The 24838-nt window shown below is 54.5% G+C and overlaps 1 protein-coding gene across 1 annotated transcript in view; it reads right to left on the reverse strand.

Moving 5' to 3' along the window:
* RHPN1 (rhophilin Rho GTPase binding protein 1) overlaps nucleotides 1-24838 on the reverse strand; it is a 34863-nt gene continuing 10025 nt past the window's right edge. Inside the window, exons 2-15 of the mRNA XM_077351344.1 lie at nucleotides 22848-22963; nucleotides 14683-14811; nucleotides 12748-12823; nucleotides 11956-12033; nucleotides 11458-11582; nucleotides 10220-10386; nucleotides 9088-9275; nucleotides 8375-8531; nucleotides 5117-5236; nucleotides 4641-4835; nucleotides 3317-3393; nucleotides 1578-1724; nucleotides 1014-1172; nucleotides 1-450 (exon numbers count right to left, since the gene is read on the reverse strand). Of these exons, the coding sequence (XP_077207459.1) occupies nucleotides 262-450; nucleotides 1014-1172; nucleotides 1578-1724; nucleotides 3317-3393; nucleotides 4641-4835; nucleotides 5117-5236; nucleotides 8375-8531; nucleotides 9088-9275; nucleotides 10220-10386; nucleotides 11458-11582; nucleotides 11956-12033; nucleotides 12748-12823; nucleotides 14683-14811; nucleotides 22848-22963 (1923 nt within the window). The 3' untranslated portion in view covers nucleotides 1-261. The remainder of the gene's footprint in view (nucleotides 451-1013; nucleotides 1173-1577; nucleotides 1725-3316; nucleotides 3394-4640; nucleotides 4836-5116; nucleotides 5237-8374; nucleotides 8532-9087; nucleotides 9276-10219; nucleotides 10387-11457; nucleotides 11583-11955; nucleotides 12034-12747; nucleotides 12824-14682; nucleotides 14812-22847; nucleotides 22964-24838) is intronic.

The following is a 24838-nucleotide window of genomic DNA, read 5'->3' on the forward strand; positions in this document are numbered from 1 at the left end:
GAAAAAGAACACCTTTTAATCTGTTTGTGTCAAGAGTCCTCACTCACTGAAAGGGTCCTGCAAGGTCACAGCCCAAAGTTCTGTCTAGCCAAGGGTCCGGTGGCTGAGCAGCTGGGAGCCCACCCCGCACCCTTCCCACTCATCTGGGATTTGGAGGCTCCATTCCGGAAAAGCGTTCGGATCGCCTAGGCTTGATCTCACGCAGTCCAGGCCTGCTGCAGGAGCTGTCTGACGTCTCCTCTTCCCCCCGCAGCGGGGTGCTCAGCAGGCCTGCTCGTTGTCTCCCACGGCTGCGAAGGGGCGGCCAAACGTGCTGCGCTTGCTCTTGCGGCCCCAGGCCAGGAGCGTGCTGGCCCCCTTGCCCGGCAGCAAGCTCTTCCGCCGGTTCTCCTTGTTGCCCTTCAGCGGGCTGCTGGCCTCCGAAGACATGGCCGACGACTTCTTGTCTGCCTTGCAGGGGGGGAAAGGGACAGGGAGGAGCAGCGTGAGAAGAGCCAGAGGGGAGGAGGGCAAAAGCAACAGCCCGGGCAGGGCAGGGGTTGGAAAACCCCCGTCTGGATGACCTCGGCCAGTCTCGGGGGGGGGGGGGGCGGTGGCCTGGAGAGAACAGGAGGAGCAGTGCCCCCTCCTGGTCACGTAATCATACCAGGGCGCCCCTCAGCCAGAAATCTCCAGAAATCTGCTCCGTGGCTGCCCTGCACACAGGCAGTCAGTCCCTGGTCTCCGGGTGACCTTGGGCTCTCAGCCAGTTCCTCTGGAGGGCCAACAATAGGGCAGAGAGGCCGAGGCCTTCCCCTGATGCTGCCTCTGGATCTGGAGATTTCCTTTAGTCCTCATGTCTTCTTCAAACGATGCCCTCAATTTCTGAATGAGACCCAAGGGGCTCGAGCTGCAGGGTTAGGGTCCACCCGGCCCCTGTAGGCAGCCAAGGCCACCGGCCCTCCCGATGTTTCCAGCAAGCTCTTTTCTGCTGGCCAGGGGGTTCCTCCCCGACCCACCACCGGCTGACTTACTGTGCTCTGCCCGTCGGGGGGCTGCAGCGTGACCACGGTGACGTCCACCCCCTCTTCCTCAATCCCCTTCAGCAGTTGGACCACCTCCCCATGTCGGGCCCACCTGCAGTCCTGGCTGCCGACGGAGACGATGTAGTCCCCCTCCTTCAGGCCGGCTTCCTGAAAAGCAACCATGCAGGCCAACTGAGTCGGGAGAGCAGCTGCCAGCCTGAGTAGACAGGACAGACAGGGGTCTGATTCAGTAGACCAGGGGTAGTCAAACTGCGGCCCTCCAGATGTCCATGGACTACAATTACCAAGAGCCCCTGTCAGCATTTGCTGGCAGGGGCTCCTGGGAATTGTAGTCCATGAACATCTGCAGGACCACAGGTTGACTACCCCTGCTCCAGCAGACATTTTTATCACTCTCTGCGTAAAGTTGTATTTCCCTTTGCCCACCCTGAACCTACTGCCCATCAGCTTCATTAGATGCCCACCTTTTGGGACTGGGAGAAAACCGCCCCTTTAACTCTCCCCATGTTCTACAGAGCATACACAATCACGAGGCCAAGATCCGCAACTCACCGCCGCACAGCTTCCGGGGACCACCCCAGCGATGAGGACCGGGGAATCCCCTCGCAGCGTGAACCCAAAGCCGTTCCCGCCTCGGACCAGGCGCACCGTTTGCGGGGGCTGCCACTTGTTCTTGGCGGAGAAAACAGACAGCGGGCCCTGGGGGAAGCAGAGCGGGCGCTAAAGGAGGCGGCAGGGGCAGTCATGCCAAGTGGGCAGCGGCAGAAACAAAGCTGGAGGCTGACGAGTTGTTCCAGCAGAAGGGCTGGGGAGATAGAGCTCCAGGCTAGAATCCAGACCAGGGGTAGTCAAACTGCGGCCCTCCAGATGTCCATGGACTACAATTCCCATGACCCCCTGCCAGCATTTGCTGGCAGGGGCTCCTGGGAATTGTAGTCCATGGACATCTGGAGGGCCGCAGTTTGACTACCCCTGATCCAGACCCTCCCAGCCTGGGGCTACAGCCAAGAGTTTTGAAGAAGTTCCCTAAGACACACGCCAAAAGGGATACACAGTTTGCCGTAGCCACAAATGACAAAAATGCAAAGGCAAACTGTGTAAATTGCACTCATCCGTTCAGAGACCATGTAACAAAATGCAAAATGTATTTAGAGACTCACAAAATAAATATCATACATAGACATTTTTCGTAACATCAAGGTAAAGTGAATTTGCAATCTCTAACATGTATTGTTGAAGAGCACAAGGAAGCGACGGTCAAAACGTCCCATGATGGTCAAAACGTCGCTATGGGGGTGCTGGCTAAATGGCCCACATCACCCCACTCTTTCTCCGAGGGGGCTTCCTCAATCTTCAACATGATAATGCACTTCTTTCTTTTTCCAAACACACCTTGCCAGAATGCCAAAGGGGGGCCGCAAAGCCTCGAAAGGGATGGGGACCCCTGATTTAGGGGGACCATGCTAAACTCTAGACCATGTTAGATGCTATCCAGGTACAAATAACTAGACTCTCTTAAGCCCTCCCCATCCTTTATATGACATGCATACCTATCTGATTCACAGCTATTTTCTTGGGTTTAAAAAAACAAACCTCCCAATTCATTTTAAAATCCCAAATTGAGTTCTACCAGCCAGCCAGGATCCACAGGCAGTGAACAAAGGAGGCAGCCCTCCCCGACTGGTATTCAGAGGTCCACTGCCCCTGAACCTGGAGGTTCTACTTAACTATTGCGGTTCTTGAGGGAACCTCTCCTCTATGCCTTTGTCTCACCCCCTTTTGGACCCCTCTAATCTGGGGCCATTGTTCCAGTGTGCAGCAGGGAACTGCACAAGGCCATTCAGCACCGGGTGAATAAGGACCATCTTTTCCGCGTCCTAAATTTGTCGTCCCTCAGCTTCACTGGGGTAAGCTTGAGTTTGTTCATTTTGCATAATTTTAGAAATAGGAAGAAAGAACGCACCAGTCCTGGAAGAAGGGTCCAGGACCGAAATATCCTGCCAACCATACAACAATTGCAATGCAACAATTGTACTGATTGCTAATTCATCTGTGCAAGGCAGATGCAGGGAACTGCGCTAAACTCAGCAGCCTTCTGCAAAGACAGTTTCGGAGGGTAGCCATGTTGGTCTGGAGGAAGTGACCTTTGACTTTCAAAAGTCAGAACCCCCCCCTCCCCCCCAAAAAAAAATCTTGTTGGTCTACACAGGACTCAAATCCAGCCTTCTAACCTCTTTCAGTTATCTGATTCGACTGCTCATTGTGGCCTCAGCTTGCACCTTGGTACGTACCAGTCTGTGGAAGATGTCCGTGACCTTCACCTTGGAGAAGTTGGGGGATTTGATTTCTGGCCTCTGGTGCGTTTTGGCTAAAAGGAGAGCGGGGAGGACAGGGACGACAACAATGTTAAAACTGCTGCACAACTGGAGGAGGCAGATGTAGGATGTTTTGGTTCTATGCACAATTCAGCTGAGCACTTGCTCTCTCTGTCCTTTCCACGAACCAAGTTTCTAGTCCTTAAATCTGCAAAGAGAAGCTTGAAACCAGGAAGCGGTGACTGCCCAAAGGGAGGGAGTCTGTGACCCAGCAATCACGTCAGTGGCATGAATAAGACACCCTGAATGATGAGCTGGCTCTCTTCCCCTGATGTTTCCTCCTGGCTCTGGGATTCAGAGGTTTAGTGCCTCTGAATGTGGAGGTTCCCCTCAGTCACCATAGCTGGTTGACAGACTTCTCCTCCACGAATCAAATCCCTTTTGAAAGCTGCTTATTCCTGTAGCCATCCCTGCATCCTCTGTCAGCCAATTCCACATTTTCTTCAATCTCTGTGTAAAGTGGTATTTCCCTTTGTCCATCCTGAACCTACTGCCCATCCACTTCTTTGGATGCCCTCAAGGTCTCGTCTCTTGCGAGAAGGAGCAAAAGTCCTCTCTGTCCATTCCCTCCACCCCATGCCTAATTTTATAAAACTCTCTCACATCCCTCCTTAATCTTCTCTTTCCTACACCGAAGAGCCATGACCAGCCCGGATAGCCAAGCCTCTGCCTGCCTGATATGGGGGGGGGAGGGGCGACAAATTCCTAAAACTTTTGCTGAGCTAATAGATGCTGGGCAGGAAATTGTTTTCCGATTCAGCCGGCCTGCTCTGCAGCAGGGAATGCAATTTGCTGTCCTTTGAAATGACGTTTTTGATAAGCTTGTGAACAAAGCAGCAATGTTTATGGAGTTGACCTGCCCTAATCTCAAGGTCGGGAGGAAGAAGTGATCGCCACTCCTGCTGCTGGGGGAGGGAGATACATAAGCAGCTTTTTGGACTTTGTCAGCAGCTCAGGAGCGGCTGGTTCAGTAGCTGCAGGGTGGTCCCATGAGGTGGAATATGGGGGTGGAGACCATCCTGGAAGGGCACTTTCCCTCCAGGCCTCCAAGGAGAAGGTATTGAACGCGATGGAATTGTAATTGTTCCCTGTGCAGGGTTTCTTGGATTCATCCCCCGGAGTCTGTGTTTTCCTGTTTGCTGCAATAAATATGAAATGCATCCAGGATTTCCAGCTGATCAATGGGGCAATCGCTCACACCAGGCAAAGCTGCCCTATAAGGTCATTAAGTCTCACTTACGGTGGACATAGGGCGCATCCACGGTTTCGAAGAAGTCATCCTCGTGGTCGATCTCCGCGTACTTGCTGAGGGAGCGCTGGTGGGCGAGGCACAACACCTCCTGCAGGATGTCCATCTTCCGCAGGACCCGGCACAGGCTGTGCAACCACAGGGCATCCTCGTGCCGCATGATGGCCTTTTTCAGGTGCGCCTTCCCTGCGGAGAGCACCAGGGGGCAACAGTGGAGCAGTAGCACTTCTGGGTACTGCTTCGGCTTCACGTACAGCAGCAGAGTGGGAAGGGGCCATGAAGGCCATCTAGTCCCACCCCCTGCTCAGTGCAGGACCAGCCTCAAGCATCCAGGAGAAGGATCTGTCCAGCCGCTGCTTGAAGGATTCCCCGCCTCCTTGGGAAGAATTCTCTCCCAATTCCCCCTTGGATTCTGGCTCTTGCTGGGTCAGGGAGGGAGGTCAGAGGAGACCCAGCAGGGCACTTACCCAGTTTCCTTCGCTCCTCGGCGTCTTGCAAGAGCTGGCAGGGGGCTGGCCCTTCCGGCATGCTGACATGCAACTGAAGGAATGCTTTCTCGTGGTCTGGGAGATCCACATCAGGTGCAGCTGCAGAGAACACATCAAGTAGAGGGTTACTCAAGAGAATGCATGGAAGGTTGCCAAGCGCAGCTGAGAAAGCTCAGGTCCTCTTTTCCCCAGAATGGGGATCTTCAGGGGAGACCCTTGGCAGAGATCCTCAGCAGAGTTAGACCCTCCTAAGTCCATTAAAGCTGATGGGATGAGAATGGCAGAGCACAGGAGAGGGATCAGACTGAGGAATTCGCTGTCAGAGGATGCAACAATCGTCACCAGAAGAAACAGTGGGATGCCAAGGGCAGAAGGGAGCTCCTGCATTCAGAGGCAGTCAACCTCAGAATCCCAGAGCCAGGCTGCAACCTCAGGGGAAGGCCTCGGCCTCTCTGCCCCGTGGCTGGCCCTGCAGAGGAACTGGCCGGCCCCTGGGTGAGACGGGAGGCTGGACTGGAGGGACCCTCCCTGCCCTGACCCAGCCGGGCTCTTCTGAGGGTCTTCTCAGGGGAAGGCCTCTCTGCCCTGTGGCTGGCCCTGCAGAGGGACTGGCTGGCCCCTGGGTGAGATGGGAGGCTGGACTGGAGGGACCCTCCCTGGCCTGACCCAGCAGGGCTCTTCTGAGGGTCTTCTCAGGGGAAGGCCTCGGCCTCTCTGCCCTGTGGCTGGCCCTGCAGAGGAACTGGCTAGCCCCTGGGTGAGACGGGAGGCTGGACTGGAGGGACCCTCCCTGGCCTGACCCAGCAGGGCTCTTGTGAGGCTCTTCTCAGGGGAAGGCCTCGGCCTCTCTGCCATGTGGCTGGCCCTGCAGAGGGACTGGCTGGCCCCTGGGTGAGATGGGAGGCTGGACTGGAGGGACCCTCCCTGGCCTGACCCAGCAGGGCTCTTGTGAGGCTCTTCTCAGGGGAAGGCCTCGGCCTCTCTGCCCTGTGGCTGGCCCTGCAGAGGAACTGGCTGGCCCCTGGGTGAGATGGGAGGCTGGACTGGAGGGACCCTCCCTGGCCTGACCCAGCAGGGCTCTTCTGAGGGTCTCCTCAGGGGAAGGCCTCGGCCTCTCTGCCCTGTGGCTGGCCCTGCAGAGGGACTGGCTGGCCCCTGGGTGAGACAGAGACTGGACTGGAGGGACCCTCCCTGGCCTGACCCAGCAGGGCTCTTCTGAGGGTCTCCTCAGGGGAAGGCCTCGGCCTCTCTGCCCTGTGGCTGGCCCTGCAGAGGAACTGGCTGGCCCCTGGGGGAAACGGGAGGCTGGACTGGAGGGACCCTGCCTGGCCTGACCCATCAGGGCTCTTGTGAGGCTCTTCTCAGGGGAAGGCCTCGGCCTCTCTGCCATGTGGCTGGCCCTGCAGAGGGACTGGCTGGCCCCTGGGTGAGACAGAGACTGGACTGGAGGGACCCTCCCTGGCCTGACCCAGCAGGGCTCTTCTGAGGGTCTTCTCAGGGGAAGGCCTCGGCCTCTCTGCCCTGTGGCTGGCCCTGCAGAGGAACTGGCTAGCCCCTGGGTGAGACGGGAGGCTGGACTGGAGGGACCCTCCCTGGCCTGACCCAGCAGGGCTCTTGTGAGGCTCTTCTCAGGGGAAGGCCTCGGCCTCTCTGCCATGTGGCTGGCCCTGCAGAGGGACTGGCTGGCCCCTGGGTGAGATGGGAGGCTGGACTGGAGGGACCCTCCCTGGCCTGACCCAGCAGGGCTCTTCTGAGGGTCTCCTCAGGGGAAGGCCTCGGCCTCTCTGCCCTGTGGCTGGCCCTGCAGAGGGACTGGCTGGCCCCTGGGTGAGACAGAGACTGGACTGGAGGGACCCTCCCTGGCCTGACCCAGCAGGGCTCTTCTGAGGGTCTCCTCAGGGGAAGGCCTCGGCCTCTCTGCCCTGTGGCTGGCCCTGCAGAGGGACTGGCTGGCCCCTGGGTGAGATGGGAGGCTGGACTGGAGGGACCCTCCCTGGCCTGACCCAGCAGGGCTCTTCTGAGGGTCTTCTCAAGGGAAGGCCTCGGCCTCTCTGCCCTGTGGCTGGCCCTGCAGAGGAACTGGCTGGCCCCTGGGTGAGACGGGAGGCTGGACTGGAGGGACCCTCCCTGGCCTGACCCAGCAGGGCTCTTCTCTTGGTCTTCTCAGGGGAAGGCCTCGGCCTCTCTGCCCTGTGGCTAGCCCTGCAGAGGAACTGGCTGGCCCCTGGGTGAGATGGGAGGCTGGACTGGAGGGACCCTCCCTGGCCTGACCCAGCAGGGCTCTTCTGAGGGTCTCCTCAGGGGAAGGCCTCGGCCTCTCTGCCCTGTGGCTGGCCCTGCAGAGGAACTGGCTGGCCCCTGGGTGAGACGGGAGGCTGTACTGGAGGGACCCTCCCTGGCCTGACCCAGCAGGGCTCTTCTGAGGGTCTTCTCAGGGGAAGGTCTCAGCCTCTCTGCCCTGTGGCTGGCCCTGCAGAGGAACTGGCTGGCCCCTGGGTGAGACGGGAGGCTGTACTGGAGGGACCCTCCCTGGCCTGACCCAGCAGGGCTCTTCTGAGGGTCTTCTCAGGGGAAGGTCTCAGCCTCTCTGCCCTGTGGCTGGCCCTGCAGAGAAACTGGCTGGCCCCTGGGTGAGACGGGAGGCTGGACTGGAGGGGCCCTCCCTGGCCTGACCCAGTAGGGCTCTTCTGAGGGTCTTCTCAGGGGAAGGTCTCAGCCTCTCTGCCCTGTGGCTGGCCCTGCAGAGGAACTGGCTGGCCCCTGGGTGAGACGGGAGGCTGTACTGGAGGGACCCTCCCTGGCCTGACCCAGCAGGGCTCTTCTGAGGGTCTTCTCAGGGGAAGGTCTCAGCCTCTCTGCCCTGTGGCTGGCCCTGCAGAGGAACTGGCCGGCCCCTGGGTGAGACGGATGCTGAGCAAGGCTGTTAGCAGGCTCTTCATTTAAAGGGTCGCCACCAATCAGAAGCTGCTCGATGGCACCTGGCACATGGAACGTCCTTGCTGTTTGCTGTTGGGTGACGCAGGGGAAGCAGGTATCCTTGAGAGTGGAAGCAGCAAGCTGCAGGGCCCATCCAGCCAAGAATGTCAGCCATGACTGTCACTGGCTCGCCAAGTCCTTCGCCCTGTTCCTGGGGCCCCCTGCTCACTTGGGACCAAACTGGGCTCAGCTGAACGCGAAGGCCAGTGCCTGAGGATGGAGCAGGAGCCCCCCCTCCCCCTTGCCTGCCAGGGTACTCACGTGGGCAGTCGCAGAGGGCGATGGCGGCGTAGTAGTGGGAGAGGGCCTTGAAGTGCTCCGCCTTGACGTGGACCATGGTGGTCCAGGAGAACGGGACGTAGTCCTTCACGTGGGGCTGCGTCATGGTCTGATACACGAGAGAGTACACCTCGTCCACCTGGGGGGAAACAGGGACAGGAATGGCCTGGGGATGTACAGGTGGGTCTGGTCCCAAAGGCAAGACCAAGGACACAGAGGGGACACCGCCCAGGGGGCCTGAGCCATGGACAGAGAGAGCAGACCCTCCTCCTCAGCAGTGCCAGGGCTGTGTGTGCTCTGAGGCAGTTAATGAGGACATAAGAGAAGCCATGTTGGATCAGGCCAGTGGCAACCCCAGTCCACAGACTCTGTGTCCCACAGTGGCCAAAACTCAGGGGCCCTCAGGAGGTCCACCAGCAGGACCAGAACACCCCAAGACGGACCATCACTGCTGGGAGGTGCAGCGACCAGAACCGTACGCGGGATTCCAAGTGAGGCCCCCCAGTAGATTCATTCAGGAGCATGATGAGGCCGGATGATTTGGTTTCAATCCCCTTCCTAATCTTGCCCGGCAGAGCTTGTGCCTTTTCGCTTGCAGTCGCCCATGAAATCAGCATCTTCAGGGGCAGCGAAGGGCCCCTGCCCGCCCAGCAAGGCTGCACCCCCAACCCCTGTGTGGGCCCGGATCGGCTTACCCTGGCTGCTTCCTGGGCCAGCTGCAGGCGGGTGAGGAAGTCCCGCTGGGGCCAGAGGAGGAGGGACTTCTCGAAGACGCACTCCTGCACCTGGGCGATCATCAGCCGCACCAGCATGTTCAAGGAGGCCGCGCTCATGTCCAGGCTGGGAGCGTTGGAGAAGTTCTCCTTCAGGTAGTTGAAAGCCCCTGAAAGAGAGACCGGAAGGCGTAAGCAGCTGCATCGACCCAGCGGATAAGGGCTGCGCAGCATCAGGGTGGGCGCCATGGAAGGACGCAAGCGGAGGCCTTTCCCCTCCCCAAAGCCAGCCTTCCAAAACCTCCACCCCCAAACCTCTGGGACAGTTTCCTACCCCAAAAAGGCAATCTTTGACTACCACCACATCCTGTGGAAGGGAGTCCCACAAGTTAACAGTGCTCAGGGTGAAGAACCTCCTTGAGTCTGCTGTTTGTGTATTTCATTTGGCCACCCTGAATTGTAGGAATGTGGGAAAGGGAGAGAAATTTCCCTCTCAGTCCATTTTTGCACATCATTTTCTCTGTGCTAGTTTAGGAAATTCCTAGAGAGTTGGGGTTGGAGTATGAAGAAGGCAGAATTCAGGAAGGGCCGTCTGTGGGGTATGAGGCTGTGCTTGGGAGACAGAGGGCAGCGATGTGATTCTTCTGAGTAAATCAAAGCAACTAAATGCACGTTGCATATATTGATGGGTTCTGCAAGATCTGCAGCGTGCATGATTCAACAGAATATGAAGAGTGTCCTGCAGGGGGCATTGGAGAGGATGTGAATTTAGCATAGTTAGAATAGGAACTTTGTGATATTTTTCTAATATTTCTCCTCCTGTGTCCTGATTGGCTCATTTGGCCACTTCCTGCTCCTTTGAGCACATTTCCTCTCTGCTTGCCTCCAGGACAGGAGGAAAACCAGAGAACAGGGAACCTACACGGTTAGGAATCTCTCTCTCTCTCTCTCTCTTTCTCTTTCTCAAGTTGCTTTTCTTCTCAAAACTATTTCATTCTTTAAAGCAGCTTGGTGCGTCACCCCTCTGTGCTAATTTAATCTCTGCCCACATACACACGGGGGACAATGTGATGTTATCATTCCACGCCCTCCACCGCTGGAACGGCCGTCATACCAGCTGCCTTCTGGAACGCATCGACGGCGCAGTCCACGCCCTGCAGGGTGGCACGGTCCTGGCGGGCTCCGATCTGTGTGTGCAGCGCCCCGATATTGAAGAGGACGCTCCCCTTCTCAAAGGCCAGCGCCCGCTGGTGTGAAGGTACTCCGGTCAACGAGTCGTACCTGCAGAGAGGGAGGCTGCTGAACATTACGCGGCAAACGGGGGCCACAGCAAACAGGGAGCCAAACCCCCCACCCAGAGAAGACCCAGGTATTTAGCTCTCTCACCTGTCAAATAGGAAATGGCTGATCTACTTCACAATGAAAGAGAAAGCACACCTGCATCCACCTCATCCGGCATAGAATCAAGAGTTGGAAGGGACCTCCTGGGTCATCTAGTCCAACCCTCTGCACCATGCAGGACACCCACATGCCAGACACCCACATGCATGCACCCAGCTCCTCAGGTCCTGTGCCCATCTGGGTGCAGGGGCTGAGCCAGGACAAAAAGCTGATGGCCAGTGCCGTGTTCTATTTCCGCCCTTCGATGAGGGACAACAACACGGCTGACCCCAGGAGGGGAGTGTGGGGGTGTGACTGGGGAAGCAAAATCTACTCTGAGCTGCATGGAGACCCCCCACTGATGTGGCCACACCAATCTGGCACAGCGCCCTTGCACCCACCGATCTGTTCCACTAGCAGCAGCGCCTTCCTGCAAGCCTCCTACATCTGAGGAGGACCGCTGGTACGGGAAGAAACTGCTGCTGCAAAACGGTTGGTTGGATCCAACCCAACGGGGCTTGTGCAAAAACCTGAAGGAGCTGTGGAGCAGAGGTCCCTGAGTGGCTCTTAGGCACAAGGCAAGGACGGGACACTTCACCTGGGGCCGTGATGCTCTTCTCTCCTAGGATCTTGGAGGGCCACAGTGGGAGGGCTTCTGGAGTTCTGGCCCTGCTGGTGGACCTCCTGAGGGCCCCTGGGTTTGGGCCACGGTGTGCCACAGAGTGTTGGACTGGAGGGGCCACTGGCCTGACCCAGCATGGCTTCTCTTACGTTCTTATGTACCCCAGACTGACGCTGGAAGGCTGGACACAACTGGTTCACACCAAAAGAAGCAGAAACTCACACAACCTGACTCACGACGCAACGTAAACCTGCAGGCTAACGTCTTTGCGTTGTGTATATAAAACAAAACGTCAATAAAATTGAAAACAAACACTCGTTCCCAGAGAGAGAACCAGGCGGTCTACTGACCAGTGGAAAAAGACCCCCAAGTTCGTATTGGGGGGGAAGAAGCGGCTGTCGAGGAAGTAAAGTTGACTGTAGTATTCTCGGAGCAGTTCCAGGCCGGCCTCGTTTCGGCTGGGGGTCCGCATGGCCTGTTTGGGGAGAGAAAGGGGGCCGGAGGAGGCAAGAGACCGAGAAGTGGAACGAGGCACGCAGTCCAAAGGATTCTGATGCATTTGCTAACTGATTAAGGTTTTAAATAGGACTGGGCCCTTCGGCGCGCCTTGGCTGCTTCGGGGATTGCGGAAGCCCGAGGCGGCACAGGCCGCCTCGGGCTTCCGCGATCCCCGAAGCAGCCGAGGCGCGCCGAAGGGCCCAACCGTAGTTTTAAACTAATTTTAAAAGCACATATTTGGGAGGGGGGCCGTGTGGAAACAGGGCAGGGTGTTTCGTCAGTAGGAGAAAGCACCCGAATTCCGAGTGTGGCCATTTCCTCCTAAGGAAAAAAACGAAAGGTTCACTTACTTGCCGCAAGTCCAGAAACTCTTTGATCTCGGCCTCGTATAGGGCCCCGTCCTCGCCGTAGTGGTCCCGAATCATGTCCTAGGAGGGCAGAAACGAAGAGGAGGGGGAAGAGAAGAAGTTGGGATTTTCACTCAAATCTTTAGTCCCACCCCCACGTTCTACAGGACAAGACAGCTTTGATTAAAAAATAATTAAAATAGCTCCCACCCCTATGCTGGAGGCTTGCTGGACAGGGGAGTCACTGCATGAGGCTGCCAGCATCTCCCCCTCTGGGTGGGGACAAAGATCTATGTGGGCTACAGAAATGTCACCCTGGACAGGGCTTTGACACTCCTGGCCTGGCCTGGGACCCTCACTACATCCTGTGGCATGAGCCTCCTGCCCATCCCCTTCTTGGGATGCCCTCAAGGTCTCGTATTTTGGGAGAGGGAGAAAGAATTCTCTTTGGCAACTCTCTCCACCTCTCCTCCAAACTGAAAAGTTCCAGACTCCTTGGCCTTCTTTCACAGGGAAGGTGCTCCAACCCCTTAATCGTCTTGGCTGCCCCCTCTGGACTTTTCCCATCTCTGCGCGGTCCTTTGGTGCGCGCCGAAGTGCACAACCCTGGTTACAATATCGGTCATTTTACTCTCAGTCCCTTTCCTGAGTACCCTTTACACAGAGGTTGCCTTTTTCACTGCGTAGCAAGAAACTCTGCTGGGCCTCATATGCTGACCGCTCCCTTGTGCTTGACTCTACTGCCCCTGAGAAGAGTGGGTCATCTCCACGCCAGTCAGCAGGGGGTTCTCCTACCTGCAACGGTCCAGCTAGGTCAAGCTCCTTGGTCTCCTTCAGCCCCAGGGGGATCATGGGGACACTGATGGAGTCACTGAAAAAGACAACAGTGGGGGACACCTTGAAAGCCCACCTGCCGCTCTGCACACGACACGGAGTTTTCAATTGCAGAATCCAACAGCCTAAAGGAATCTCAGAGACCATCTAGTCCAACCCTTTGCTCAACAAATTAATTCCATGGCTAGAGGTGCCCTGCATACTGGCTGCTCAGTCTCTGCTTGAAGATAAACGCTTTTACCATTAGGAAGTTCCTTCTAATGCACAACCAAAATGCATCTTAGACCAGGGGTAGCCAACCTGTGGTCCTCCAGATGTCCATGGACTACAATTCCCATGAGCCCCTGCCAGCGTTTGCTGGCAGGGGCTCATGGGAATTGTAGTCCATGGACATCTGGAGGACCACAGGTTGGCTACCCCTGCCTTAGACCCATTGAATCTAATTTTGTTCTCTAGAACAGCAAAAGATACCTGGCAAGTGACAATGCCCCAGGTATCTGAAGACCCAATCAGCTCTCCCCCCCCATTCCTTCAGCCATCTTTGATCGCATGAAACTACTTTCTATTGAGTCAGACCCTTGTCCTATTAAGGCCAGTATTGCCTATTCACCCGGCAGCTGCTCTTCAATGTCTCAGATGGCCTGTCAAGGTCAGTATTGTCTACTCAACCGGCAGCTGCTCTCAAATGATTCAGCTGGAGGTCTTTCTCTATCTACACATTAACGCACCTGAAGCAGCCTTCTACTCAATGAGACCGTCAGTCCATCAAGGTCAGTATTGTCTACTCAGGCCGGCAGCCGCTTCCCAGTGTCTCTAGTGGAGCCTTTCACCAAGTCTCCAATCCCTTTTTAGGCCTGGGACCGCCAGGAACTGAACATGCATGTAAAGCCCTCCCTCAGCTCTGCACAGTGCTATGGAGAAAGGCACACTGTTTGGAAGCAGCATTCAAAGAAAGGAGCACCAGACTAATCCCTTGTGGTGCACACTGTTTGAGTTCTCGTTGTGCATCCCAGGCAGCGAGAGACACGCGGGACGGCAAGTTTACGTGCGCTCAAGTCCCTTGCACAACACCCTCACCAGATTATGCAGCCTGAGCCGCTGATTCCATCAGAGAGCCATTCCCTTCTCCCCATCTGCATACATCCAAGAGGTCAGGCTAGCCACTTGGAAAAGGCAAGAGGGTCCGCGCGAAATGAGGAAGGGGGTCGAGGGTGGGATTTTGTTTAAATAGCAAATCTTCTTTTGTTTGTACTTGCCGGGAAGTAAGGAAACAGCTTAGCCAAAGGTGATCATGAGAAGACAGTCAGGCCCCTTCCAAATGCCAGAGAAGCCAATAAGGGGTGATTTATTTTAGAGGCGTCAGAGTCCGCCCTGCACTGAACCCCCAAAGACTGAGGGCACAGGGCAAATGGGGCAAGATCCAACCAACTGAAGCCCTCCCTCCCCTCCCCCTGCCTGCCTCTTCACTGTTCTCACCAGACACTTTGGGATGCTGGTGGTTTAAAATAAAAATAAATTACCTCTTTATTTATACTTTGCTTTCCTCCAGCGGTTAAGAGGGTGGCCTCTAATCTGGAGAACCTGGTTTGATTTCCCACTCCCCCTCTTTCACATGCAGCCAGCTGGGTGACCTTGGGCCAGTCCCAGTTCTCTCAGAGCTCTCTCAGCCTCGCCTACCTCGCCGGACTGAAGGCCACCAAGTGAGAATCTGACTTTGAGGATTCCTAGGGCTGCTGGCCACTGGCCTCACCAAGTTTGTTGTGAGGTTTAAACACTGCAGGGGAGAACCACGTATGCCACGCGGAGCTCTTTGGAAGGAGGGAGGAGGCACGAAGATTCCCCCGCCCCACCCTAATTGCTTTCCTCTCCCAACCAAATCGCCGCCAGGCCCCTTACCTGTCATTCTGGTAAGCCCCCATGCAGCTGTTCAGCTCCTCCAACTCTTCCTTCAGAAGCTGCAGGTTCGAATTGACGTAACTAAGCTCCAGAGCGACTGTTTCCTTCACCTTGTGGTTGCTGGTGGCCCTGAAATCAGAGCAAAGGGGAGGGGGAGGTCGTGCTTGTCAAATTTGCACCTCCAACTTACTCCAAGGAGCCCAATGCGAACTGGGCTAAGTCATTTCCTGTTTAAACAAATACACGTTATGTACAAAAGGCACCGTGAGTTACTCAAATGAATTAGTGGGGAGTGCGGTCTGTATTTCTGCATGTGGTTTGCCGTGGGTTGGACCCCACTGTGCAATTCTGAAGGATTTAATGCAGGGGTAGTCAACCTGTGGTCGTCCAGATGTCCATGGACTACAATTCCCATGAGCCCCTGCCAGCGTCTGCTGGCAGGGGCTCATGGGAATTGTAGTCCATGGACATCTGGACGACCACAGGTTGACTACCCTGATTTAATGCATCATGTCAACACTGACACTTTGCTTTAGTTTTGTGTTCAGAATTCTGGCTGGTTCTACAACCAGCTCCTATTGCCTTGGTCATTGGATGGTCCACCCTGCTGCTTGCGTAGACTCAGTCCGTGAAGTCCACCTTGAGTCCTCATGAGAAAGGTGGGCGATACGTGCCGTAAAGAGAAAAAAATAAACAACGAAGAATTTTTTTCGCCAGTAAGTTGCTCCAAGCAGCTTACTAAACCGTTGCGACCGTTATCCTCGGAGAGGAAGGTTAGGAGTCTCCATCCGTTTTGAGCTCGGAGGCGCCCTTGGGAGTCTGACGGCCACAAAAAGGACATGAAGCCTGGTCTGTTTTAAGTGGAGAAGCCGGGGATTGAACCTGGGGACTTCTACATACCAGGCAGAGGCTCTGCCACTGAGCCAAAGCCCCTGTCCATGCCCTTGAACCCCCAAGGTCAGTCTTGTCTACTCAGACCTGCGGCAGCTCTCCTGGGTCCCAGGCAGAGGTCTCTCCCATCTCCTCCTGCCTGGTCCTTTTCACTGGAGATGCTGGGGATTGAACCTGGGACCTTCTGCCTGCCAAGCAGAGGCTCTGCCACTGAGCCAGGGTCTCAGACCAAGGTCTTTCCCACCCCCTCCTGCCTGGTCCTTTTAACTGGAGATGCCGGGGATTGAACCTGGGACCTTCTGCCTGCCAAGCAGAGGCTCTGCCACTGAGCCAGGGTCTCAGGCCAAGGTCTTTCCCACCCCCTCCTGCCTGGTCCTTTTAACTGGAGATGCCGGGGATTGAACCTGGGACCTTCTGCCTGCCAAGCAGAGGCTCTGCCACTGAGCCAGGGTCTCAGGCCAAGGTCTTTCCCACCCCCTCCTGCCTGGTCCTTTTAACTGGAGATGCCGGGGATTGAACCTGGGACCTTCTGCCTGCCAAGCAGAGGCTCTGCCACTGAGCCAGGGTCTCAGGCCAAGGTCTTTCCCACCCCCTCCTGCCTGGTCCTTTTAACTGGAGATGCCGGGGATTGAACCTGGGACCTTCTGCCTGCCAAGCAGAGGCTCTGCCACTGAGCCAGGGTCTCAGGCCAAGGTCTTTCCCACCCCCTCCTGCCTGGTCCTTTTAACTGGAGATGCCGGGGATTGAACCTGGGACCTTCTGCCTGCCAAGCAGAGGCTCTGCCACTGAGCCAGGGTCTCAGGCCAAGGTCTTTCCCACCCCCTCCTGCCTGGTCCTTTTAACTGGAGATGCCGGGGATTGAACCTGGGACCTTCTGCCTGCCAAGCAGAGGCTCTGCCACTGAGCCAGGGTCTCAGGCCAAGGTCTTTCCCACCCCCTCCTGCCTGGTCCTTTTAACTGGAGATGCCGGGGATTGAACCTGGGACCTTCTGCCTGCCAAGCAGAGGCTCTGCCACTGAGCCAGGGTCTCAGGCCAAGGTCTTTCCCACCCCCTCCTGCCTGGTCCTTTTAACTGGAGATGCTGGGGATTGAACCTGGGACCTTCTGCCTGCCAAGCAGAGGCTCTGCCACTGAGCCAGGGTCTCAGGCCAAGGTCTTTCCCACCCCCTCCTGCCTGGTCCTTCTAACTGGAGATGTCAGGGATTGAACCTGGGACCTTCTGCCTGCCAAGCAGAGGCTCTGCCACTGAGCCAGGGTCTCAGGCCAAGGTCTTTCCCATCCCCTCCTGCCTGGTCCTTCTAACTGGAGATGTCAGGGATTGAACCTGGGACCTTCTGCCTGCCAAGCAGAGGCTCTGCCACTGAGCCAGGGTCTCAGGCCAAGGTCTTTCCCACCCCCTCCTGCCTGGTCCTTTTAACTGGAGATGCCGGGGATTGAACCTGGGACCTTCTGCCTGCCAAGCAGAGGCTCTGCCACTGAGCCAGGGTCTCAGGCCAAGGTCTTTCCCACCCCCTCCTGCCTGGTCCTTTTAACTGGAGATGCCGGGGATTGAAACGGGGACCTTCTGCCTGCCAAGCAGAGGCTCTGCCACTGAGCCAGGGTCTCAGGCCAAGGTCTTTCCTATCTCCTCCTGCCTGGCCCTTTTAAGTGTAGATGCTGCCGGGGATTGAACCGGGGACCTTCTGCAGGCCTCCCCTGAGGCTTGGCTGAGCTTTACACACCTCTCCAGCTCCAGCTCTTGTGGGCCTCCCCCCCCCCCCCAACAACAGCACAAAGCAAACCGGTCAGAGGAAGCTGGGGTTTGAGGCAGAAATGGAAGCCAAAACTCCCCGTCTGGGAGTGATAACGGTCCATGGGCTTCCGGATGAGCAGACTGGGCGCTTCGCTGCTGCCTGTTTTTGTTTCGATTGCTTTGTTTGAACAGATAAGGGAGCTACCCTGGGCAGCTGCCTTGCCAAAAAGCACGGCTGGTGGGGCAGCTCCATGCGCCCCTCTCTCCCCCCCCCACCCCGGGGCACACAAGGGGGGTGGAGAGACGGGAGGGGCCACAGGAAACAACATTCACGAGAGGAGAGGGAAAGGGCTGCAGGTCGGTTCACAGGCAGATTGGGGGGGAATATTTTTTAATTTCTATAATGCCTTCTGACAGGGCTCACACTATTCTCCTCTCCTCTGCTTTATCCTCACAACATCCCTGTGAGGTAGGTTGAGGACAGCATGTTTGGCCGGGCCCAAAGTCTCTCAGCCAGCTTCCATGGCTGAGCAATGATTTGAACGTGGGTTTCCCAGATCCTTGTCCGACGCTTTAACCACACTGGCTCTCAGTCTTTTACCAGGGCTAGCCAAAGACCGGTTGACAGCATAGAATCATAGAATAAGAGTTGGAAGGCACCTCCTGGGTCATCTAGTCCAGCCCCCTGCACTATCCAGGACACTCACATCCCTCTCGCACCTCCCTTGCACTGTCCTTGAACAACCCTATCGCTCATCCACTGTAACCTGCCACCCCTTTGCCTTCCCAGAATCAGCCTCTCCATCAGATAGCTCTCCAGCCTCTGTTTAAAAACGCCCAAAGATGGAGAACCCACCACCTCCCGAGGAAACCTGTTCCACTGAGAAACCGCTCTGACTGTCAGGAACTTCTTCCGGATGTTTAGACGGAATTTCTTTTGAATTAATTTCATCCCATTGGTTCTGGACCGGGGCAAGAGAGAACAACTCTGCTCCATCCTCTACATGGCTTCCTTTTAAATACTTGAAGATGGTTCTCAGATCCCCTCTCAGTTGTCTTCTCTTTGGGCTAAACAGACCAAGCTCCCCCAACCTTTCCTCCTACGTCTTGGTCTCCAAACCCCTCACCATCTTTATTTCCCTCCTCTGGACACGCTCCGGTTTGCAAGATGCAAGCTCTTGTGTCCTCCTGAAACCTTCAACAGGTCGGGTGTTCTTGTGCCTTGTTTGTGTCCTTGGGAAGGAAATCTCGCCCTCCGCTGGGACTCCTGTCTCCCCGGAGGAGGCTGGGCTCTGTGACCCAAGAGAACCTTTCCAATTATCCAGGAATCCAAATGGCTTGTTTGTGAGGCACTCCTCAAACCTGACTGGGAAACTCCCTTGAGATCCTCCAGATTCCAGCAGGCTGCAGGTTCTCTCCCCCCCCCCCTTCTTACAATGGGTCAGGTTTTAATGGTTGACTCAAGAAGGGGAGAAGACAATCTGAACTCTGCTTTTGGGAACCACTTTCCAGCTGACGCAGGACAATTCCTTTAAAGCAGGGGTAGTCAAACTGCGGCCCTCCAGATGTCCACGGACTACAATTCCCATGAGCCCCCTGCCAGCATTCGCTGGCAGGGGCTCCTGGGAATTGCAGTCCACGGACCTCTGGAGGGCCACAGTTTGACTACCCCTGCTTTAAAGAAACAAAACCGAAAACTAACAAGCTTGATGTGGGGCTCGGGCCACTGTGGGACACAGAGTGCTGGACTTGGTGGGCCACTGGCCTGATCCAGCAGAGCCTCTCTTATGTTCTTATCTGGACCAGAGGCCCATGAGTGGCTCTTAGCCCCAAGGAACAGCCCCAAGGACTCTGTCTGGGGCAGGGAGGCCCTGTTTTCTTGGTGCTTGGAGGGCAACGGGGGGGGGGGGGGGGGCTTCTGGAGTTCTGGCCCTGCTGGTGGACCTCATGATGGCCCCTGGGTTTGGGCCACTGTGCAACAGAGTGTTGGGCTGGATGAGCCTTCGGCCTGAACCAATATGGCCCCTCTTCTGTTCTTATGCCTGGGGCAGTGATGCTCCGTCTTCTTGGTGCTGGGGGGGTGGGGGCACATTGGAAGGACTTCTCGGGTTTTTGTCCCACTGGTTGACCTCTTGTTGGCACCTGTATTTTGGCCACTGTGTGACACAGAGGGTTGAACAGGATGGGCCAATGGCCTGATCCAGCAGGGCTTCTCTTGTGCTCTTATGAATGTCCCGGGAACAATGCTATGTTCTGTAGCAGATCAACTGGCCTCTGGTGATGAAGGGCCAGAAAGATCACCTAGAGAGAAAAATTTCTAACGCAAACCTTTCTATGTCAACAAAAAATTAACCCCCATCACATGAGAGAGAAGGGGGCACCAGTCTCTTTAGCACAGTTGCCAGTTTCCAGGTGTGGGCTGGAGATCTGGAATTACAACCAGCTCCCAGGTAACAGAAATCAATTCCTCTGGAGAAAATGGCTGCTTTGTAAGATGGGCTGTATGGCAGTGGAGCCCCCTGCAGACACTCCCCTCCCCATATCCCGCCTCCCCCAGGCTCCACCCCTGAGATCTCTAGGAATTTCCCACCCCGAATTTGGCAACCGTCTTTTTTGAGCCTGTGGGCACATTTGGAATTCTGAGATGACGGTCCAAAATGGCTGCCACAGGAGGAGGAGGAAGAGAAAAAACAAAATGGCTGCCACAGGAGGAGGAGGAGAAAAACAAAATGGCTGCCACAGGAGGCGGAGGAGGAAGAGAAAAAACAAAATGGCTGCCACAGGAGGAGGAGGAGGAAGAGGAAGAGAAAAAACAAAATGGCTGCCACAGGAGGAGGAGGAAGAGAAAAAACAAAATGGCTGTCACAGGAGGCAAAGCTGCTTGGAATATCTTCCGCCTCACATCCCTGGGAAGGAAAACCTGAATGAAAAATGAAATCACAAGTTCACTAAGTAAATCCCAGGAAATCTCCAATGGAAAACGTTTTCATTTGAAAGAGGCAGCCAATAACAAGCCCTGTCTCAGGCTATCAGGCCACTATAAACAGGCCTTGTTATTGGCTGCCCTCATTCAACTGCCGACGTTTTCCCGTTTCTGAAAAATTCAGCCGGCACCAAAGGAAAACTCAATGGGCACCAGGTTGGGGGACTCTGCTTTAGAGGCATGCCTTGAAAAACCATCATTTCTTTAAGTACAAAAGCCAAGCACATGCAGGTAGCCACAGTTGACGCGCACAGATGAGCTGCAACCCTAGTTAATGTGTCCTGTTACCAATACTCATCCAGTTGGGTTACCATTTTCCCCTCCGACCACGTTCTGAAAGGGACACCGAAGCTCTTTGGCACACCATCCAAGGTCAGGCACAATGGAGGAACTTTCGTTAACCTCCCCTGAATGAAGAGATCTGTCACCACGCAGCCTTGGCCTCGTGCCCCGCCTCCTTTCTCTCGACCGGCACCTGCCCCATAAGTAACGTTATATGGTACGGTCTGCCAAGCGAGAAACCTTTGTTGGCTCTGCAGCCACGAATTGCAGAACTTTGTCGCCTGCCCAGTAACCTGGCAAAGGTAAAGCAGCCAGACTGCTGGAGAAGAGGCGAGGTTTGCAGACAGACCCCTCCGACATTCTGACAGACCAGTCTTCCATGAGGCCTGTTCTCGGAAAGTAGTCCATACCTGCGTTTTTAAATGACTCTGGCTTTCACCTGTGCTTTGCGGTGAAATTCACCCCTGTCCCACAACGCTGGCCGTTCTGGCTTTTGTTTTAGTTTCTGGTAATCACTGTTCCTTTGCAGTTTGCATGTTTGCATGTACAGATGTACACTCCTGCCTGCTCAATATAAGTGACAAGGAGGGCTCCAGCTGAGAGAAACTGGCTGCAATTTACGTTTTTCTTGCTTCGTCCCATTTTGGTTTCTTCCGATTAGGAAGCAGTTATCAGCGCAGTTCCCATCATCGCACTCCCTCTTTCCTGGGGGCTTCTCAGAGCTGGTGGTCTCCAATGGACGGAACCATTGTTCAGTGAAAGAGCCTCCGCTTGGCATGCAGAAGGCCCCAGGTTCAAGTCCTGGCAGAATCTCCAATTAAGGTAGCAGGTGATGTGAAAGACCTCAGCCTGTGACCCGGGAGAGCCGCTGCCAGTCTGGGTAGATAAGAATGACCTCGAGGGACCAAAGATCTGGTTCAGTCTACAGCAGTTGGAAGGGACCTCCTGGGTCATCTAGTCCAACCCCCTGCATTATGCAGGACACTCACAACCCTAACGGGTTGTGAGTGTCCTGCATAGTGCAGGGGGTTGGACTAGATGACCCAGGAGGTCCCTTCCAACTCTATGATTCTATGAATCCAAAGGTCCCCTTCCACCGCTTGTAGAGCCTTCCTCCCAGTTGCTGTGCGTTCATGGCTAGCAAAGGGACTACACAACAGCCAGTTTTCTGTAATCTTCACAGTTTTCTGTAATCCCACACAGCTCTCCCTAAAGAATGCTGCATTTTAGAAACTCAGTGCGAGAGTCTGGACTTTTAGATCTGAACTGATGGCCTGGTGACCGAATCTCCCCCCCCCCCTTTCAAAAATTCAAATGGAGACACAAACAAAAGGAGCTCCCACCGTGTGATTCAGGCTGGCAGCAAAACTTCTCTTCCACCCCCCAAGCCTCCCTTTAACCTGCCCGTCCGCCTGCCCAATGTGACCCCCTATTCATTGGTCAATTTCTGACTTCGCTTAACCCCCTTCTCCTCCCCCGGTGTCTGTCTTCGGGAATCTATAACCATCCTGTTCCCGGATGAGTCACTTCTCTGCTCTTTGAATCACTTGGCACAATCCTGGAGCTTAGTTAATACTCCACGTTACTCTTTGAGCTTTCTGGACGCAAGTTCCGCACTGGCCTCTCATGGCGGAGAATTTGCCTTGCAGGAATGCTGAAAAAATCTTAAAGGTTCCTTATCCCAGGGTACTGCTTCTAATGCTGCTCCTCAGGGGCCCCCAATGCAGTGCCCATGGGCGCCACAGTGCCCCCGGCACGTTCCCTGGTGCTTGCCCGGCACTTCTACAAAGCGGAGAGGGCCAGAGGGTGCGTTTGCCCAGCAGGACCTCTGATTGGGCGGTTTAAAAGCTAACTGCGAAACCCACAAAGTTTAATTCAGAGTGTAAACTTAAGAATATTCATGAAAGCTTATATCCAGTATTAAACTTGATTAGTCTTAAAGGTGTCACTAGATTCAAACTTTGTTCAACAATTTTGTTGATTTAAGTACCCCAAAACTTTCCTCTTTGGTGTTTCACTCTCTGTGTGGATTTTAGAGAGGCATCAGATTAATGCAGCAGATTCCTGAGCATGATAACTTTCACAAAAGGAGAGTGCAGAGATCTCATAGAGTTGGAAGGGACCTCCTGGGTCATCTAGTCCAACCCCCTGCTCTGTGCAGGACACATCAACACCCTATCACACCCACTGTAACTTCCTCCCCCAATCTCGACGTCACGTTGTTGCAGACAAACAACGAAGACAGGGACAGCAACCTGGAGACTGGTCCCAGCTCACCTGAACAGGTTTTCTGCACCTGCACGCATCCTCATCTCTTTGTTGATCTGCTGGTTGATTCGTGCCCGCCGGTGTTGCAGCTTGCTCCGCTGCGTCTGCGCTAAAGGGTCGCAGCCCTGCGGAAAAAGAACCCGGCTTTAAAAAACACAACTTGGCTTGGAGATTTGCCTGCCTCTTTTCAAGCCTGTAATCCTAAGGACGAGAAACTTGCTTTGTTTTTAAAAGAGTCAAAGCGGGGAATTTTCAGGATGCCGAATCCTGTCTCAGACGGGCAATTTTCTTCAGCAATATCTGTAACATTTAGAATTGGATGCCTGAGAAGGCAGGGGAAACACCCACAAGAGATCCTGCTTAAAGACTTATAGGACAGAAGTATCAGTCATGTTGTCCCATGGACACAAAAAATAAAACCTCAAAGGACTCTGGGCTGGGTCCAGAGGATGTGTTCCGCTCATGGTTCATCAGTCCTTCCACACAGGGGAACTTCCGCTGGCACAAGAAGACTTCCATTGTCAGAACTCCCCTCCTTCCCACAAGCAGAATTCTACATGCAGGTGGAAGTTTCTCTAACTGGGAGGAAGCCTCTACAAGCAGCGGAAAAGGACCTTTGGATTCAACCCTCTGTTGGTGGGGGCCTTGTGCATTTGTTGTAGCGGGTTACACACAGCCACCCCTCTGGAGTCTACCAGTCACTGAATTGGCATATTTATGTTCTTAACGGCTCACATTTCTCAATGAGTTTCGAGGCAGTTGATACAGTCAATGCTAGCAACAGGATGAGAATCTCATAAAACCAATATAATGGCAAATGCATTTTAAAATTTTGGCATTACTTTCGAATGCTGATGCAGAAATGGGCTTCCTTAAAACAGCAATCACACTTTGTGCCCTTTTTCACAAGTATTTTTGCCTTAGCAATGCAGCCATACTTAAATGTTATAAGAATACATCAGGAAAATAGTTTAGACCAGGGGTAGTCAAACTGCGGCCCTCCAGATGTCCATGGACTACCATTCCCAGAAGCTCCTGCCAGCGAATGCTGGCAGGGGCTTCTAGGAATGGTAGTCCATGGACATCTGGAGGGCCGCAGTTTGACTACCCCTGGTTTAGACTATTGTAGTCCATGAACATCTGGAGGGCTGCAGTTTGACTACTCCTGGTTTAGATTGTGCATAACAACATTTTACAAACATTTCAGCCTTTAGAACAACAGATCCAAGCAACCTGATCGCAAAGCATTTATTCTTAACATTCTATTAACTTAATTACTTGATTTACACCTTGCCTTTCCACACAACAAGGAACCAAAGCAACTTACACTGTTCTCCTCCCCTCCACGTTATCCTCACAGCAACCCTACGAGGTAGGCGGAGAGTCTGATTAGCCCATGGTCACCCAACTAGCTTCCGTGGCATGAGGAGATATTTGAACCAGGGTCTCCCAGACCCTCAACCGACCCCTCTCAATCACTACACCACCCTGGATAGAAATTCCTAAATAATTCTTTTGAGACAGAGGGCAGTTTGCCTTTTGTTGTTGTTTAAAGGAGCTGAAGTCACTTTGAAAGAAAAGTTGATTCTCCTAGTTGACACCCTCAACAGACATTGCCACTTGATTTAACAAATTCAGTAGGCTGTTCTGCCATTTCAAAAACATGTATGTATGTATGTATGTATGTATGTATGTATGTATGTATGACTGGGGAAGGGAATGGCAAACCACCCCGTATTGAGTCTGCCATGAAAACGCTGGAGGGCGTCACCCCAAGGGTCAGACATGACCTGGTGCTTGCACAGGGGATACCTTTACCTATGTATGTATGTATGCATGTATGTATGTAGGTATGTATTTGACATTTCTGTTAGCGCTGTTCCCAGTGGTTCACAATATTGTCATATAAATCATACAGTATATTCCCATAAAATCCCATTAAAACAAGATACTAAAATTCCATACAAGTCATGGCGATAGGAATATAATATCATTTACAT

The sequence above is a fragment of the Paroedura picta genome, chromosome 9, assembly GCF_049243985.1.
Source record: "Paroedura picta isolate Pp20150507F chromosome 9, Ppicta_v3.0, whole genome shotgun sequence".
Lineage (NCBI taxonomy): Eukaryota > Metazoa > Chordata > Lepidosauria > Squamata > Gekkonidae > Paroedura > Paroedura picta.